At 36.7% G+C, this 19,476-nt stretch overlaps 3 protein-coding genes across 3 annotated transcripts in view; 2 read left to right on the top strand and 1 right to left on the bottom strand.

Moving 5' to 3' along the window:
* The window catches only part of LOC108762803 (cytochrome b5), a 4,469-nt gene extending 2,036 nt beyond the window's left edge, over window positions 1-2,433 (top strand). The window contains exons 3-4 of the mRNA XM_018509993.1: window positions 767-1,052; window positions 2,222-2,433. Of these exons, the coding sequence (XP_018365495.1) occupies window positions 779-1,052; window positions 2,222-2,382 (435 nt within the window). The 5' untranslated portion in view covers window positions 767-778 and the 3' untranslated portion in view covers window positions 2,383-2,433. The remainder of the gene's footprint in view (window positions 1-766; window positions 1,053-2,221) is intronic.
* The window catches only part of HnRNP-K (Heterogeneous nuclear ribonucleoprotein K), a 134,371-nt gene that overhangs the window by 26,007 nt on the left and 88,888 nt on the right, over window positions 1-19,476 (bottom strand). The gene's annotated exons all lie outside the window — the stretch shown is intronic.
* LOC108762802 (cytochrome b5) lies at window positions 4,594-7,125 on the top strand. Its single transcript, XM_083287366.1, is given in 3 exon segments — window positions 4,594-4,740; window positions 4,742-4,859; window positions 6,038-7,125. Coding segments are annotated over 3 exon segments (684 nt in total). The 5' UTR covers window positions 4,594-4,608; the 3' UTR covers window positions 6,472-7,125.

Genomic DNA, 19,476 nt, shown 5'->3' on the forward strand with positions numbered 1-19,476 from the left:
TTTATTATTATAATTTTATTTCAATACACTGGCACTAACCAGAGCGCCTAAAAAAATTCATAAAAACATGCCTTCTTTTGACCGCGAATTAACTATACTCCTCCCTTAAATAAGTAACAATCTATTAAATATTAATAACGCCGAAATACATTGTAGATTCCATGTCAGTCGAAATTGGACGAAGATATAAGGGACCATAAAATAAATAAGATATCACCGTTCGCGATATTACACGCGTGCGAGCACACGACGTTTGTCGGAAATGTTGAGAAAAATAAGGAGAAAGCGCGAAAATTCGCCGTATGAGAAACCGTTTCGCGACGTGAAATGCGACAGGTACGAGAAACTAGCTTTCGCCGTCGACATCCGCGACGGAAACGAAAGGAAGGCAGTGGTCAGAGCATTTCTCTGAATACGCGAGATATCGGGAATGCGACAAAACGCGACAAAACGCGACAAAGTACGTCGTTGTCGTCATTGCGGTCGTGTTGCTTCGTTTATACCAGCTGTTTTCCCTTTCAAAGTGTTCCTCTGCGCGACCGATCTGCGACCGAGATCGAGTCAAAATAGACCGACACACACGTGCGTCGTCCGAAGGTGACACGAAGCAAATCTTCGTGGGTCTTCCACAAAGCGATCTAGTCGCTGTAACGTACAGCGGCAGAGAAACGTAGTCAATAAGATAATAACGAGTCATCGCTCGTACGTGACACCTCGCAGATTTCGTTTCCTCGCACTTCTTCACAGAAAATTGTTTCTTCTTCAGTGTATTACTATAATGGACGTCTACACGATCGACGAAGTTGCCAATCACAATAACGCCAAGGATCTATGGATCGTGATACACGGTGAAGTCTATAATATCACCAAGTTCCATCAGGAACATCCTGGCGGCGAGGAAGTGCTGCTGAAATTAGCGGGGCAAGATGCGACAGAATGTTTTGAGGCCGTCGGCCACAGCAATGAGGCGATTATTTTGCGTGAAGATTACAAAATCGGAGAAATAGTGGACAGTGTAAACTCCGATAATAAAACGAAAACGACGAATGCAGGTTTGTTCTTTTCCTCGGTCGCTTTACCGCTTGAATTATACTGTGATTTAATACCGTTCCGATCCATTGCTTGCAAATTTAACAATACGCTATAAACAAAGTCTCGTATACAGTCGAGCTTACATTCGCAATGTTTACGTCATCGACAAATGTGGGTTTATGTACATATGTATATCATTTATATATCTCTCACGTATTTTCTTCAATTTCTAACAGTTATATTTTAGTTATCAGTTTCCACTATTCATAATCGATTCTTTTATTTAAGATTGTCTTGAGTACGATCTTAACCCAGAAATAGTTATCTAATTTTTGTTTTACGTAAAAACGATCACCTGGGATATTTTTATACTCCAATTAAAATCATTATTATTAACAATTTATTACATATTATTGTTTTCCGATTTATTAATATATTCGAGAACATTATAGATATGGATTTAATCATAATTTTCTGAAAAAGTAAGTAGAAATCAAATATTAAACAAATAAAATAGAAATTTATTATAACAGTATTTTAAAAGAATAAAGATTTTAATTAATACAGCACTTTTTATTGCGGGATTTTATTTTCGATGGAATCGCACATTTTCGTAAAGAATAATTATTAAAAATAAAAGAAAATATGTCAAATACAAAATATCCACTACACAATATTTTACAACATTTTTCAATTTTCTGCCGCTGAAATGTAAAAATATCGCAGGTGATTATTTTCGAATTAAGATGTCATAAATTAATCACCGTTTCAGCAATAGGACATTACTTAAGACTGTTTTGAAATAAGAATCGACTATAAATATCGACCTTAAAACATTCTACCATATTTACGTTACGTTAATGAATAATGGCATAATAACTGTTACTGACACACTCACATTACAATCATCCTATGCTCTTAGGCCCAGTTCCACCAATGTAAGATTAAATTTGATTTTAGTTTACCTACTGTTTATCTTTATCTAATTCCTAGGATTACAAGAAGATAAACAGTAGATTGAACTAGGATTAAAGTTAATCTTACATTGATGGAATCCGGTCTTAGTAGAAGAATCGTATATCTTAATTCTGTTGCTTTTAGAAGAATCATACATCGTATTACGTAGTCGTAAATCATGTACTTTTCAATGTCACTAAGATCTTCACAAATTATTTTTTTTTATTTGTAGAAGTAAAAGAACCAGTGGAGGAGGATTGGCAGTATCAAGAAACGGATCAGGAACAAGCGACGTCCTGGTCCTCAATATTTATGTGGTTCTCTTTCATAATTTATGCTATAATAATTTATTATTGGATCAGAAAACTAGGATTTGTGAACTCAATTTTTTAATTTTAACATAACGCTAAAATGTGCAAAATGCAATGTTATGTATAATCCACTCGAAGCTATTAAGTTATTGTTCTCGCATAAATATTTTAATGGATACACATTTACTTGAAAATTTGTTATTTAATACTTACAAGAGGAATAAGAATATATATACTGAGTAGATATGTTTTGGCTTGATTCCTTTTAATTTTGATTTTAATTAATACTATCGCTTTTATTGTTTTGCATTTATAATTTTGTACATTGTAATACAACTTGTAATGAAACGCTCATTATAAAGCAAAGAAATATTCGAAAAAACAAATTACTCAGTAGGTCTTATGTAACTTAGTAAATTTTCTTATTTTAATATTTTATTTTGTGGTACGTGTTTTATGCGTGCAATATATTTGAACTTTAGTCCAACGTGCGGAAAATATCAGCAAGTTCGTTTAAAATGCTCGTCGAAAATGGATCCATCGTTCACGAATGTAACTTGATATGGAAATCGATACGGGAAAGCTGTCATCAAGCATCAAATAATCGAAATTATGAAACGGCCGAGCGATAGTCTTCACGTATAACGATAAACGTATTATCTGGTATATATGTATTATATATTCGCTATTATCAGTTCTAAATATTCATTATTACAGAAAATTATATTAAAGGAAAAATATCTGATCGTACAAGCGGCGACATACATTATGTACATATATAATATTATAATATAATATATATGAAATTCTAAAATACACAGTGAAATTCTATACCAAAAGAAGCAATTTTTTGTGCTAAAATTGCCCTGAACGGTAATTTTAAGTTGTTGTAATAATTGATTTTTAGTCGTTACGATAATTGATAGTTATTATGGAAAATATGAAGAAAATGACAGCGCGATCATTCATTAACTATAAATTGCTCTTATTTGAATATTATATAGATTTGAATATTATATAAATTGTAATTTTACAAATTTTACATATTTACAAATAAGAACAAATATATATATATATATATATATATATATATATACACACACACACACACACATAAGTTTCTTTTTTTTATGTGTATAATAAATGTTCGATGCTGTACAAAAATGCGATCGAGCAGCTTGACTATCATGTTTATCTTTTTGCGATTTACGTGGCGTCATCATGACTAGACGCTTTTACATATGAATCGGACATTATGCCCGCATAGTACGTGAGTTTACAAACAGGAACATTACCTAGTAATTTTGTACAAAAACATTGCTATTATTTCTTGACTGTGTTCCAAAATTTACTGCCAGTGCTGAAAATGTACAGTATACGTAACGTAAACTGTAGATTTTCAGCGCAGGCAGTGAAATTTGGAACACAGTCCTTATTGCGTGCTTTTGGCTTACGACAAAATTTTCGAAAGATTTCGCGCCGTAATTAGATCATTCGAGAAAATTCAAAGGCAAAAAATTTAATTACACGGATACATATCGCGCGTAATGTTAATTAATTAACTAAGTTAACAAATATTACAAAATGTGTATGTGTGTGGAGATATTTTAATTCGTCATTTTTATCTAATAAGATAATGCCGATAAAATTTGCTCCAATAAATACGGAAAGTATTTGTCAGAATTCCTTGCAGTTTGAAAGCTACATAGTGGATAAAGTGAGACTACTTCTCTTGGCACGAGTGAAAAGTATGTTTATTATGTTTCTAGATATTCTGTATATTGTATGTTATAACTGACAAATTTGAATCAGCAGAATTGTCTTATCATCAATTAAGTGATCTTCTTTATCTCATGAAAGCCTCAGAAATGGAAATCGTGCGTATATTTCGCGGAACTGCTCTGACTAACAAAAACGCTCTGAGCGATCAACGACTATCCGTAATTGCAATCTAATATTACAAACTTCTTGAAATGAGACTTCAATTCATAGCAATCGAGGATTTGTAGTCAGCCTTTGTGAAAACAGTATATCAGGTGCTTTCCATTTGATGACACAAGTCGACACAAGTGTCGTTCTATCTTTGTTACTCTTTGAATATCAAGAAGGATAGAATGATGCGTGTCGACTTGTGTCACTTAATGAGAATGCAATATGATTATTGCAGATTCACAGGTTTCGCAAGTCAGCCAATCGAGTCCACCATCTAGACATTACCCACGATCTAACACGTCAGCGTTAAAGTTTCGTTGTAAAAGCAGCGGTTGGCAACGTTGCGACCGGTCTCCAGATAGCACGAGGAAAGCTTATGCGGTGGGGTCCGGACAACGGGAGGAACGAGAAGGAGGGGATCATAGAACTGTACGAACGACAGACTGTATTCCGTAGTGTTCACGCGAGTGCAGTTCCGAGGAGAGGTTCTCGCACGACATCTTATCGACGGAGATCATCGAGATTCGCATCTGCGACTCATTTGTACCGTTGCCTTGCGTTTCTCTCTGGATCCGTCTCCTTCCGTCAAAGAAGTCGACGTTATCCTTCGCAACACACCCTTCGAAGGTGCGAAGAGGAGGTATGTGGCCCAGCGAACGTCAAACCTCCGTCAAATATCTCAGACGAGCTTTTCCACGCAAAGACTCGATGAGAACTATTCGTTTCGAAGGAAATATGGGAGGTCATATCGATCCGACGCACTTCTCGAATCCGTATCTCGTTCGCTCGACAGCGAAGATATCTTCGACGATATCTATTCTTGCGAATGGACATCTTGAATCGATATTTCCATCGCGAAACTCGCGAGTGTACTCGTTTAACTGCCTGCGATAGGGCGAAGTTTGATTATTAGTAAGGGTTGAACCCGTGATCCTTCAAAGGCATATATTGACTTCTCTAAATAGCAAACGGAAAGCCAGAGACGTAGTTGCCACTTCTCTCAAATAGCGCTTTCACCTGACGAAATATCCTCCGCTTGAGAACGTTTTCGCCGTCTGTGCGTCTTTCCGCGCATCGCACTCGAGAAATTACGCAAAGTATGCAAATTTCGAGGAACCTATTAAACTAATGGTTTTCACTTTTACGGAGGTCGTGTTGTTTGGCTTCGTAGAAACGTATGTTGAAATCGCATAGCGATAGTGCTACGACATCGCCTATTTAAACGGACGATTAGATAACGAAAATATGTAGGAATATATCATTTATATTGTTAGGTGTAATGATCGCATGACATGGATAATTGTTTGCCACGTTCATCTGAAGTGATTTGACAAGTCATTTGAAAACGTCATTATCTCACTCGAGTATATAATAAGTACATCTCAGAAAACAATTTTACAGCGTAGTCGAACTTTGATAGTTGTTGCCACCAAGTGAATGCTCGTTACGTAATCTCATTCTGCTGACCTCGTCATGATTATATTGAACTACTCGTGGCACGTTGAAACGTCGTGATGATGATCCTAACGCGTACATGACTTCGTATTTCTAAATTTGTTTATAACGTTACTCTCAAAACTTATTGATCAACTGTATAATTAGCCTTTCCAGAACTAAGCATTATATCGGTCACAAATATGTGGATTACGTGACTCCATTCTTATACAATTTAAAAAGATAAGATCGCGTACTTTATGACGGTTATCAAACTCATTCTTGTCGTTACGCGAGAGGAAAAAACATTTTACTTATGTAATGTCGAAGCTACGACGAAAACAATTTTAATAAGTTCTCTTTTCTTTTAGATTGACTGTACAAAGAAGAAAAAGCGAAAGGTCGTCGAAACATGGCGGAAATGAGAGTATTCACGCGGAGCGAGATCAAAAAAAGCGACGATAAGGACGAAGTCCTTTTCATCTTGCACGACAAAGTATACAACGTCCGCAGCTTTCTCAATGAGCATCCGGGTGGAGAGGAGATCCTGTTGGAACACAAAGGCATAGACGCTTCCGAAGACTTCGACGACGTCGGGCATTCGAAAGACGCGATGGAACTGATGAAGACGTACCAGGTCGGCGTGATCGCTGATTCGGAAAGGATGAACAAACTGCCGAAAAAAGGCTGGATATCGGGATACTCGAAGGAATCGGAAAAGAACGTTCAAGAATCCAGCCTATCTTTTTATCTACTTATGGGTGGAATCGCGCTCGCAGCGGTCCTCTTTTTTTACGTGTATTAATCGATCCGCTGGAATTGATCCGGGAAAATGCTGTGAATGTGACAGTGTGACATGTGATTGAGAAAGGTATTAGAAAAAAATTTTCTTGTATGTCTCTAATGCCTCTGTGGTCTCCAGGAGCGCATTTCAATAATTAACTTCTCCGAGAGAAGTTTTATTTTATATATATTAATATATCGAATCGTCGTTATATATGAGCGTTATATATTAATGTTCGATTATATTGCCAATGTAAAAAGTTGTTAATTTTATCGGAATGTGTGTGTTAATTCTATTGGAATGATTTTTATATACATAATATATAAAATTAAGATTAATCGCTAAGATTATATTTAGAAAAGTCAATTTTAAAGCAGTCTCAACGATTTTTAAATGAAATTAGAGCATGTTTCTACGGATTAACTTTAATCGTTAAATCAAGCGATTTTATTATACGAGTCACAAAACAAGTTTTAACTGGTCATCTATGATGTTATTCTGTTTGTGTGTGTGTAAGTTGTAAATTGCTTCAATTCAAAGCAACCTGCGTTGCGTACACGAATCTGACAAATTAATTTGGTTTTAATTAAAACCATTGGTAATATGTCATCAATGTTTTAAAAAATTAAGAATCAATTGTATTGAAATAAAATCTTTTTAAATGAATTATAAAACCATAAGCCGAATGATTTCAAAATTGAAAAAATATACAATATTAATATATATTAGTTAACAATATAAATTTTATTTAAATATTGTAACAAAAATTTTGAAAAATTATTAAATAAATAAATGGGATAGATTATTGCAGCTCTCTCTACATATTGAAAGAATGTTCAAACGTTGAATTATGCTTATTAATTCGATAAATTGTTTTTAATAACGTGTATATCTAAATGTGTTTTAAAACATTTGTTATTTCAAGATTTCAATCTATATTGCTTTTATAATCTTTGAGATACATCGCTCGTAACTCGCATTTACTTTTTAAACAAATAAAATAAATATATCCACTATGTTATCTAAGATATTTTTCTTATTGACGATAAACCTGTTGTTTGTTTTCATAAGATACACTGATTGTAATTTGCTTTCTAGACACTTACAAAACTTTTCCGCGTAGAATAAATTATACACTTTCCATTCCTATAAATTGTTGTAAAATGTATATAACGACCACTAAAGAGATCATGAATTTTCATAACCTAGAACATTTCTCATTCGTTTTTCCACAAAAAATACAAATAAATGAATCGCGGATGTTCGGAGGATAACTATTGTATTATAAGAATATTTTAATGAAAAAAATCAAGTGTCAGGTGGTTAACTGGAGTGTAAGAATTTAACAGCATGCAAACGCGACATGTGAAATTGAGAAAGAGGGAGAGAACGTGGGAGAAACCGACAGAACCCATTCAAGACTAAATAATACCTACATATGTTATTTCCAAGCACATACATTTTATCAAACGAAGTCGATAGTATAAACAATAATTACACCTTTATATATTGCCTACTTACATTGTATTGCAAGAAACGCTTTTCAAATATGAATATGTGAGCTGTTACTTGAAGAGCTTTCATTGTATTCGTAAATTGGTTTGATCCGCTTGTTAGGTGCTCTATGTAATTGTCATATGCCTATCGACACTAATTGTAACCCAGGACGGATGTTACACGCCCGCGGCCGTCCACGTGTCGACGTTTACGCGCCGGCTATCCGGGGGTCCGTCGCTTTTCCGAACAAGTAGTGGAAAGTGGTCGTCGCATTGTCGCATCACCCTCGTCGGCTTCGCGCATGTACGTCCGTGTGTTGGAACTCGCGAGGGGAAAGAGAGGGACCGCAATGACATATGTGGAAAACCGCATATCCTTCCTGTCAACCGTCGGCCATCTGCTTTACATACCGACTTCCGGCGCCGGCGGAAACTTTGAAACGCATCCAACCCTCCGGCTTCTCTAGGTCGCAAGGTCCTTCAACTCTCATAATTTTCTCTCTCATCATTCCGCACTTTTCGTCTCCATCTCTTTCTCTCTTCTTTTCACCTTCATCTCTCTCCGCAAGTCCTTTGACGCTATGCAAACGGAGACACTCTCGGCAATCTCGGCATGCTGACAGTATCGCATGTTGGAAATCGCGACGTTTGTCCTGTCTTGTTTAATTCGCGACATTGTAAATGCATTCATGGAGCTCTGAACACGATAGAGAAACGGTACAAAAAAATTGCCATCGATAACGACAATTAAAGCACATTAAGCAAATTAAAACAATCAAGTAAGAGATCATATTTGATATCTGGATATTAAATATCTCGTACTCTTTGATATCCTATAATTACAATAATGCAACGTTCGTCGTGTAATTCTAACTCATCCAATTTGAGACGCTCCTCTTCTCTTTTCTGTCGGCGGCGATAAAGGATCGTTTACATTTAGATGCCAAAGTAAAAATACGATTTTTTTTTCTTATTTCTATTTACCGACCTCTCGATGGGGCTCTCGCCGTCGTTCTCTTTGCGAGGAAACGGAAACTCAATACCGTCCTTTTGAAGGGTCATAATTTCCTCTCCTTTTCCACCCAGCGAAAAGTAACTTTAAAAACACCAATGTACGTCTCGGTGTGAGAAGAGCGTAAATTTTTCAAAGGACTTAATGCACGCCACTCTAAGAAAACCGTCGCGGTAATGCGAGCCAGTTAAATTTAGCGTTTCAGAAGCATTTTTTGCTTGTTCTGCTTTCGATTTCGCGGTCGCCTACGAGCCATTAAGTCACAGAGATTGACAGAAAGCTGACAGACGATATGGATAGACGAGACCAGCATGATTTAAACGCTTCCCCACTGCATAGGAAAGGCGTAAGAACACGCCGCAAAGTCGTCTTCTGCAAGCGGGAAGAACGGGAAGAAAAGTGAGGTGCGCAAAGAAAGCGAATCCGCGGTGAAACGAGGAGGATTCTCAAATGGACGTAACGAGTTCTCCACAGTTTCCCGGTTGCTTTTTGCTGCCGTCCACCCCCTGTTCCACTCTCGCACTTACCTTTCCCTCCCGTTCGCCCAAGTCTCACGAAAAGCAGCAATTTTTCCAACCCCTCTTAGATAAGACGCTTTAAAAGAGAGAGAGAGAGAGAGAGCGCCGTAACAAGTCGCTATTTTCCTCGCTGGTGACGAGGAAAATAAACTGGAGAACGTCAGCGGTAACAGGTGCATACGCAAAGGGTTAGCAGACAGTATAGAGGGAGAGACAAAGTACTCGGGCACGCTCGGAATCGTAAGGCGTGTTACTGCCGCCGTACCGACCGAGGAGATATAATAAATATTCTGGTAAATGTGCGCAGGCCGTCCCGCCGCGTTCTCGAGGACGGCGATATTTCACGCACCGCGAGATGAGCGTGGGGCACGCATGCGGATTTATACGGCAAATTGTTTTTCACTCTTCTTGTTTGCCAACATTCAGCCCGAGCGTATGTGTAAGGAGCATGCGAGAAATCCACGCCAATAGGAAGGAAGATGAATACGATAAAAACTTAATTGCTCCAAGGATAGATAGGTCTATCTGGTTCTCCTTCGGGCGCGGTGCAAGAATTACAACCCTGCATGGAAAAAGCGTTTTCGTGCAAAGGAAAAAATTTATCCTGTTGGAAGATTTGTGTCGAATATAACACATTTCACATGTACCAAACGGTCCATTCAAATTTTTATGTTTATTTAAAATATTTGAAAATAATAAAACATTTAAAAATGATCACGATAACGCTGACAGTTTGTAAACAAACTGTGGAAGTATATAATTAACAGTTATGATATATTGAATTAAAACGTATAATATAATAACATTATGTTAAATTAATGCTCGGATATGTTAAAAAATTCAACACGAATGTTGTTACAAGAACATGAATAGATCGTTTCCAACACAAATACACAATTTTTATCGTGTAGTTAGATACAGATCTGAAAATAAATTTGTTAGACCATCAAAATGATTATGCAGGACACTCGAACTGATTGCTAGAAAGTCAAAACTTTTTATAGCATTGTTCATTATATTTAAGTGTTCTACATAATAATTTTGATAGTCCAACGAAGTTACTTTTAGATTTATATCTAGCTAAATTTTTAGGTACTTTAGCAAATTCTTTCCGTGTATGATTAATGAGAAGAGAACTTGTCCGATATTCCGGTTGAATTATAACAATTCGATCGATTCGCGATCTGTCCATTTATTTCGCGCCCATTTTTCTCACGATGTATAATTGCGATGCAATCGAATTGACTTACATGGAGCAGATTGCGAACGAAATTGCAGTCAAGTTGCGAGAACCGTGTTTGCGGAACGTCGGCGAGCGCGACGATGCAACGGAAAACAGCACGATCAAATGGATGCCTGTGTTGCACTGTTGCCCCAAGGTAACGTTGGAACGAAACCCGGAAATACACAGTTTCGTTCCCGTTGTACGGAATCTCTATTTCGCAATACTATTCTCGGGTATATGAATAGAACTCCGAGAGAGACTGTCATTTAGCGCTTCGTCTTCCAATGCCAAATAGGAATCCACTTCTGTCGAAAGAAGGGACAGGTCGCAAATCGATCAGAAAACTCCTGGCCAATGGAAAAAAAACGCGACATTCGATATCCTAGGCTGCGTTTCATTTGACGTTTCCTACACCATTAGATATTAAATGAGTAATGGTAATCCCATCCCTCGAGTTAAATAACATTTTGTTATTTTTAACTTCCACACTGAAAAAAATATACTAAATTTTAATAAATCATTTGTTTGAAATAGCCAAATATAGTATTAAATATGAAGATACATTTATTTGGTACAAGAAGATTAATTTGATTTAATTATCAATTGTTAAATTAAATATATATTTATTTACTGTAAGTAAATGTTTAGCTGGCACTATTCAAATAAATATTTATTAAAATTTAGCATTTTTTCTCAGTGCATGTGTCAAAATGTAAATCAATTCATTTTTGCAGTTAGTTTCATCGTTAAACATCGTCAATATTAATGTATACATTTAGTGAACAAATGATAAACTAATTTTGAGTCAAATTTAATTAATCATCTTGAATTAAATTATTTAATTCCATTATTCTAGTAAAATTAATTATTATTGAATAGGATCAGTGACCTATAGAAATGATTAAAAATAACACAAATTGAATAATTTGACGTTATAAATTTAATAGTGCAGCATCATTTCACTGAATACTTTCCATTTAGTAACACAAGTCGACAAACATCATTCTATCTTTCTTAATATTCAATGAATAAAGATAGAATGATGTTTGTAGAATGACACTTGTGTCGACTTGTGTCACCAAAAGGAAAACACCCACTGTTGTTTATCAAGTATTAAACAGAGACAAATAATGTGCTTGCGAGTATTGTAAGCGCCAAGTGGAACGCACCCTTAGAAGGTGTTCGCAGCCGACAATAATACGGAAACGTCTGTTTCCGACGATACATGCATTGCGAAACGATGCACATGCGGAGAACATCACGCGCTCATGCTCGGGAGTGCATCAGCGCTCGAGGTAATACAGATGAAACATCGATCCGCATGAGATTATGGCACGGCCGTTAGAGTAACGGGTGCCTAAAGTTATCAGAACGAGCAAGTAGAGAGGATGGTGCGAGGTCGAATAATGGGAGCCACAGCTATCGGCTGGGTGTATGCAGCTTTTCAAGAGTGTTTTAACGAACTCCAGACGGCGTCGTCGCGACGAGGAACGGAAGGAAAAGAAATGCTGAAGAGCATTTTTTTTCCTTTGGCTTGCAAGAGAGAGATTGGCGCGAACTACGAGAGTTATTCGTTAATTTAAGATAATCAATCGCTCGTCGACGACGAGTAACCGAAACATTAGGTATCTTTAATTAAGAGTATTTTAATAATATTTATAAATCACCTGAATACGCAAATATCTGCTTAACTTTGAGAAAAAATTTCTTAAGGATTCCTTAATTTTCTGGGTAAAATTAGAATATAATTCTTGAGATGCAAATTTAATAAATTTTATTGCCTGCGTTTCTTAGCCATTTTTTCCTTACTTTCTTTCTAATTTAAAAAGTATCGATCAAAAAAAAAGTAAAGAACTTTTATAAAATTTTAAAGAATATAAAAAACAAAATTTGGATAAACATAAAAAAAGCACCAATATTTAAATATTATAAAAATACTTTTTTTAATTCAAACTTATCTAAACTTATCTAAAAGTCTCATCTACAATTTATACAACACTTCAACATTCGTAAACTAAAGAAGAAACTTCCCAAAGGGACAATTTAACAAAAATTTGTCAGAAAGTTCAGTTTCTCCCAGGAAAAATATTTTAATATAGAATCGGAGCCGTAAATTACCTGTTCACGTCAAACTGTATTAAAGGTAAACTAAGAATTCATCGGTTTTCAATATCCTCTACATTTACAGTCTCTGAATGTCTCGCAGCGGGTGCACACCAAGTCTCACTCATGATGATGATCAAAGACGACGGCCACGTGGCAGAGTCCTGTTCATCTTGAAGAAGCTCAGCTCCTCTCAGTGGACAGTCTAATATCGCTAAAAGCTTTTTAATAAACAGTCTTAGAGTCTTGCGACGAGTGTGCACCGACATACGTGCTAAGGTATACGTCGCACATGAAGGCGAATCGCCTCTATGCGAGATTCCCATGGGAGAACGATGAGGTACGCTCTCGTTGGAGAGACTCTGAGGGGAAGGGAATAAAGTGGCGTACAGGACCGAGGAAGTACCGCAAAAATTTGCCTTTCGTAACCCGACTGATGTATGAAAATGTAATCCGTGGAAGAGGAAAGGGATAACCACGGGGAGTATGACGACGTATGATGCGGAGAGGGGAACTGTTTATTTTACGGAGTAGAGGCTAAGACGTACAATATTGTTCTCGGCAAAGTGGTCGGTTCTATTTTCGAATTCTCCTCTTCCTCTCCCAACTCATGCCTTTCTTTCTTTTCCGTTTTGCTCATACACTTTATCGTCCGTTCCGCGAATGGCATAAATTTCCGCCCGAGAAGTACGGCGTAATGACACGCGAGTTCTCCACTTATTTTTTTTTTCCTACCGCCCTTTCTCACTAAATCAAACACGACAGCTGTCAATGGGAATGGAATTATAATTATGTCGCATCTATTGAAAAACAGGGATACGGCGTTAACTATATTCTAAATTTCTTGCAGTGAAATATCACTCCAAGAGAGTGAAAATACAAGTTGAAAAAAAGTAAAAATATTTAATTTCTTGGAAAAAAGTGACAATCTTCATTATTTTTAGAGTGAAATCTCACTTTTTGGAGTGAGATTTCACTCCTTTGAAGTGAAAATTTACTCTAAAAATTGTCACTCTTTTTGAAGAAGTGAAATATTTTAACTTTTTTTCAAGAGTGATTGTATTTTCACTTTCTTGGAGTGAGATTTCACTGTAAAAAATTTAGAGTGTCATCAATTAGAAGGAAAGAGCTGAGAATGGCGCTTTAAAAGTCAAATTGGTATTTAAAGTGAAAAATAATTTTCTCGCAAAATAACATATGAGACTTTGGAGCAATCGTTATGTAAAAAATGCTCGAATGTGTTTTAAGTGCGAGCGCCGACGTAAGATCGATGCGATAAAAAAATCACTGCTGTGGGAAATTTCGGCAAATGGAATTCATCTCTTGGCGGAACGCGATTTAAAATTAAAATATGACACGTTTACGAAGAGAAGATGGAGAAGAAGAGGGGTTTGCTGAAATTCGCTCCTCTCGACAGACGTGGAAAGTGTACATAATAAAAGCTTCCGGATCAATTTTCTCCCGATTCTGCGGGCAAGCCTAAAAAGATTCCAGTCTCTCTTTCAATCTCTTCTTTATGACAACGTGAAAACGGAAAAGTTACATAAAAGTCACCGATAAAACTTTCATCTATAACGCGACCCAAACATTCGTCGATTTGTCGTTATCAAGTATCATATTTTTCGATCAATAAAAATATTACTTTCAGGTATGCTGTTGGAAAATGATTTCGTCGTCCTTAAAAAATATTTCGGTCCGGAAGTTTTTGTGAGAATTTTATCTTCGAAACAAACAAAAAATTTCAAATACGCAGAGTGCACATGCACATGGTTATTGTTAGTGGAATTTGGTGTCGGCGAAATAGCGTTCGCGAAAATATTGGTGAAACCTTCGTCGCTGATTGCAACGTAAACCGGAAAACATACGAAAGAGACAAGCACGATCCGGTTTGTTGCCTTTTTTTCGAGCATCCAATCGTTTCCGTCTGGCCGGTAGATTCGACAAATCTACACCGTTCCTAGGGACGCCAGCGTTGATGAAATGTGATTTTCGTCGAATATCGCGCGTGAGGTAATCCACCGGCGCAAAATTTCATCAGCGCCTATTTCCCATTACGGTAAACTGTCGCTGTATCGCAGTTTAAATTTGAGTAGGTCATTTCGAAATTTTGTTCAAAACGACGTTAGCATAGATTTAAAATATTACAATATATATCGCCTTCAATCTTTATAATTTTATAGAAATCAATTTGGTTGGAAAAACCGTGTAAGAGTTTCGAGTTTCAATAAATTTCAATGAATTCACATGTATTTTCGTGCGAAATTACAATTTGAAATTAAATAAAAAAAAATAAAAGTGATTCGAATTCCGCACACAATTGGACACTATGAATGTGTTATGGTGGAACGCAATTTATATAGTGTCAAATTAACACTGTAGTATCAAATTTATTTAGTGTTATCGTATACAAAATAACGATATATTGAGTAGAATAATAGTGACTCAAATTAGGTTAAATTTGACACTAGAGATTTAATAGTGCGGAGTCCATTTGAGATTCAATAGATATTAAGAGAATAAATAAAGAGTTTCTCACCTTATGAGTCTAAATGATGGATAAAACTGTCTCTCTTTCTCTCTCCGATAAAATTGCCGTTAAAGAAACAGTTTTTTTCGTTTTTCTAATGCTTTATACCTAATTTGAATTATTTTTAATCATTTCTATACTAAAAAAGAGTTTAGTAATAGCTACCAATTGTTTAGTGAAATAATGGTAATTATATGTTTGATTAGTACAACTAAACATAATTTCACCATTACAAATATTTACTTTATTTACTAAATATTTGTAGAGATAAAATTATGTTTAATTATATTAACCAAACATTTAATTGATATTATTTTATTAAACATTTGGTAGCTATTACCAAAAGTTTAATGAAATAATCAGTTTTCAAAATATAAATCATCACTGCTCCTACTCAATATGCTGTTAATTTAAAACAATGAAATTAAACAATGAACTCAACAAAATGTATTAAATTTGACTCAAATTTAATTTATTATTAATTAAGTGCATACATTAATATGGATGTTATTTACTTTAAAAATAATTAAACAGAAAAATGGATCGACACACATGTAAGTTAAAAATAACAAAATGTTATTCAACTCAAGGGATTGGGTTGCCATTGCTCCTTTTCTATCTAACAATGTACTACGTTCAATTACACACGCATATTCGACCACGTGGCGACAGAAATAACGATAAACCGGCGTGATGAGAAAATAAACGGATATCTCTAAAAGTCTTTCAATCAATTTGCATAATCGAGTATACGGAATCTTTGCCAAGTATTACGCGTTCGATCTAAATTCAGCATCGATGCTCCACTGATTTGCGTTGCGGGAAGAACGGAAGCGGAAACGCATGTCTGGAAAACGCGCAGTATTTTATATATCAAACAGACGCAGCTTAAAGCAAATACAGTCTCTTCTCTTTTTCGTGATCCTTTCATTTTTCTCTACGGTTTCCCCGCTACGCTTTATTTCCATCGTTTCTCTCTCGCAGTTCTAATAAACAGTTTATAAATCTCAGCGCAAACTCCGCTTTTTGAGCTCCCTCTACCGCGTTTACTCGACGTAGCCTATTCCCAACGCGGGCAAACGAATGAACGTACTTCTTTCTTGCATCCACGCGCCCGTATCTACTTGCTTCCGCCTCCGGTTAATATTTGAAAGTTTTGTTTAGTAGTTCTCGATAGAGTGCGCTTTTGTGTTCAAAGTTGCAGCAACGGTGAAAAGTTTTACAATAGATTCTCTTAAATGTTTTATTAACGGAAAGCTAAAGTTTCAAAAATGTCTGCGTTAACGCAAAGAAATGCACTCCTAATGATCGCAATATGATACAGCAAAATGGATCTCAAACAGAAAGGGGAGAGAGGGAGAGAGAGAGAGAGAGAGAGAAATAGAGAGTTTGATATCTCATAATAATTAAGCAAAGTGAATTAGCACGCGGGCGTAAATTAATTAATATCGTAAGAATAATAAAAGACTCCAAAGAATATAAATCACAAAAATACAAATGCCAAGCAGAGCCCACCACTACTCCCTAAAATCTTTAAAGTAAAATCTAAAAAATGGAAAAATCACCCTTAAAAATTACTCTCTAAATCTGAACCAGTGGATAATCACTGATATCAGTGCCAAGTATGCCACTGGTAATCAGTGAGTGAAATGTGAAATTCCTAACCTAGCTAATCTTTATTATGTGATCTAATCTTATTTTAGTGCATAAATTCAATAAATATAGTATTAGAAGATTGAAATTAACATATAAATATCAATATTAGAATACATAATGCTCAAACCTTCTTTCTTTTTTAATTAAACTTCACTGATTATCCAGTGCCAAATACGTCACTGGGTGATTAGTGAATAGTGGCATACTTGGCACTGATATCAGTGATTATCCACTGATTCAGATTTAGAGAGTAACATTTGAGCTACTCTTTTTCAGTACTGGCTCAATTGTCTCTTTGTCACTCTTTAGAATTAGAGATTCCGCTTTAAATACATATTTAAGAGAGTAAATAATTAATATCGATCAATTAACGTACCCATAATCGACGAAAACCCAACAAGAATTCCGAAAAATCCTTCGAATTGTGTGCACTAATTCTAAGATCATGTCTTGTTACGCGAGTTAGCCGAACCAGAGTGTGGAGAACCTCACGAACGTGCGAACGAACGACTACTGAAAAGGCGGTAGGATTCGCGGATCCGTCATGCGCTCCTGGCTCAATTTCAGTCGCTGTTACGACTACACCTGGACCTCATTCACCACCACAAAGGGGCCTCACCATACCGCTCAACCACTACGCCCGCTTCCGCTGCGCGACGCTCCCCTGTTAAGTCGCCCTTGGGACTATCCGGCACTTGAAATAAATTGCAAATCGCCGGAATATTCGACAGTTGAATGGAGCTTTCGACATACATATCGATTTCAATAAAACTTATTCGAAATTATTGCGTGCACAGCAATATCAATTCTTTCCACTTTTTCCCAAACCAACTCCAGAGTTATCACAAATTCCCCATTCTGAAATTCCATAACATTTCCGTGATTTTCGGACAAAATTTTCCTGATGCTTTCAATAATACTTTGAAATTTTTTATATTTTCACTCTAATTTGGAAACTGTCAAATTTTATTCAAAAAGTAATTTAACATAGCAATATAAATTCCTATTAATGTTGCTGATATCGCTTGCATTTAATTGTTAAGTTGATAGCATTCCAAAACTACGTAGGTATGATATAGACATATTAGGCTTCTACGAACTCCCAAATCGTTCTGTTTTTCCCATAAAACTTACGCGTTTACGATTTGTATTTGTAAGTATTACATGACCAAAGTAATCTCGCAAAGAAAAGTCTATTTCCATTGTACGACTATGCAAATTCACCAGCGGGTTACTGCGAACCAACAATATTGATGAGAACGAGATATCCATGGATCTGCAGAAGGATGCGAGTAGTAATACCTTCGCTCTAGGAGAGGGGAAACGAAAGGTTAAGATAGCCTGAAGACTCGTCTTGCTTGCGCTGAGCGTCACCGGCGAAGCTCAGGGACTAGCCAGGTACACCTGGCGTGGCAGCTGCTCGGAACCGTCCGTTACCTGGTTCGGCAGCACCTGTTCGGGAATTGCGTGCGGTGTGAGGCCTCAGCGCCAGAAAGGCCCATAGCAACACATGTTGCCCACGAGTGTTCCCTAGCGCGGCAAAGCGACGAATGATTGAAAGAATAGAGAGCCTCGCTAGAATGCCTCGCATCATTCCTCTTGCAACTTCCACGTGAAAGACGGTCGTATTTTTGCATTCAGAAAGACGCACGTCAAATACATTGCTCAAATAGGCACGACGTCGGAAAAGTGAATTTCGAAAGAGAAACTCAGAGGATCCCTTTTACACGACACTGGCTGCTCGATCAAATCGACGCGAAGTGCACACTGACGCGAATTGTACGCGGCAAATATTTTGATACTTTAATTAATCGTACAGTTTAATCGCGAGAGTTCGAATCAAACATTTCGTGGAGTCAAACGAACGGTTCTTGCCACGACGATCAAACATCGCGGTTGTTTGAGTCGCAATTCACGTTCCGCTGATACAATAAATTTATAGGAACATGCACGATATACATCTGCCTACGCAACGTCAATCGCATCCGTCTGCGATAAATGACGTTTATCTAATTGTGATTGAAATTATTCGCGGTAAAAACTGTTGTTTCGACCGATTAATCTTCATTGAAAATATTTATATATACATATATATATATACAGATCGATTAATATTAATTAAATGTGAGTGCAGCCTCTTTTCGGCGCTGACGCGACGTAAGAAGCAATCTGCTACATAAAAGATCGCGTAAACATCGGATGCATGAGAAACGCACCCAAACGTAATTTTACAGTCTGCGGTGCAACGCATTTCATTCTCTCCTCTCCTCTCTCGTTTCACCTCTCGTTCCATGCCCCAACCTGCGCCGTAGACAAAACGGCGTCGGCGGATAATAAAGGCATCGCGTGTGCATAATTATCTGGTGTACCTTCCTGGAATTAATTTCGAGCTTCGCTGAAAGAGAGCTTTTTTTGCTCACCCCTGTCCGTTAACTCGGTACGTCGCCCCTTCTCTCTCTCTCTCTCTCTCTCTCTCTCTCTCTCTCTCT

Source organism: Trachymyrmex cornetzi, unplaced genomic scaffold (genome assembly GCF_001594075.2).
Source record: "Trachymyrmex cornetzi isolate Tcor2-1 unplaced genomic scaffold, Tcor1.1 scaffold321, whole genome shotgun sequence".
Taxonomy (NCBI): domain Eukaryota; kingdom Metazoa; phylum Arthropoda; class Insecta; order Hymenoptera; family Formicidae; genus Trachymyrmex; species Trachymyrmex cornetzi.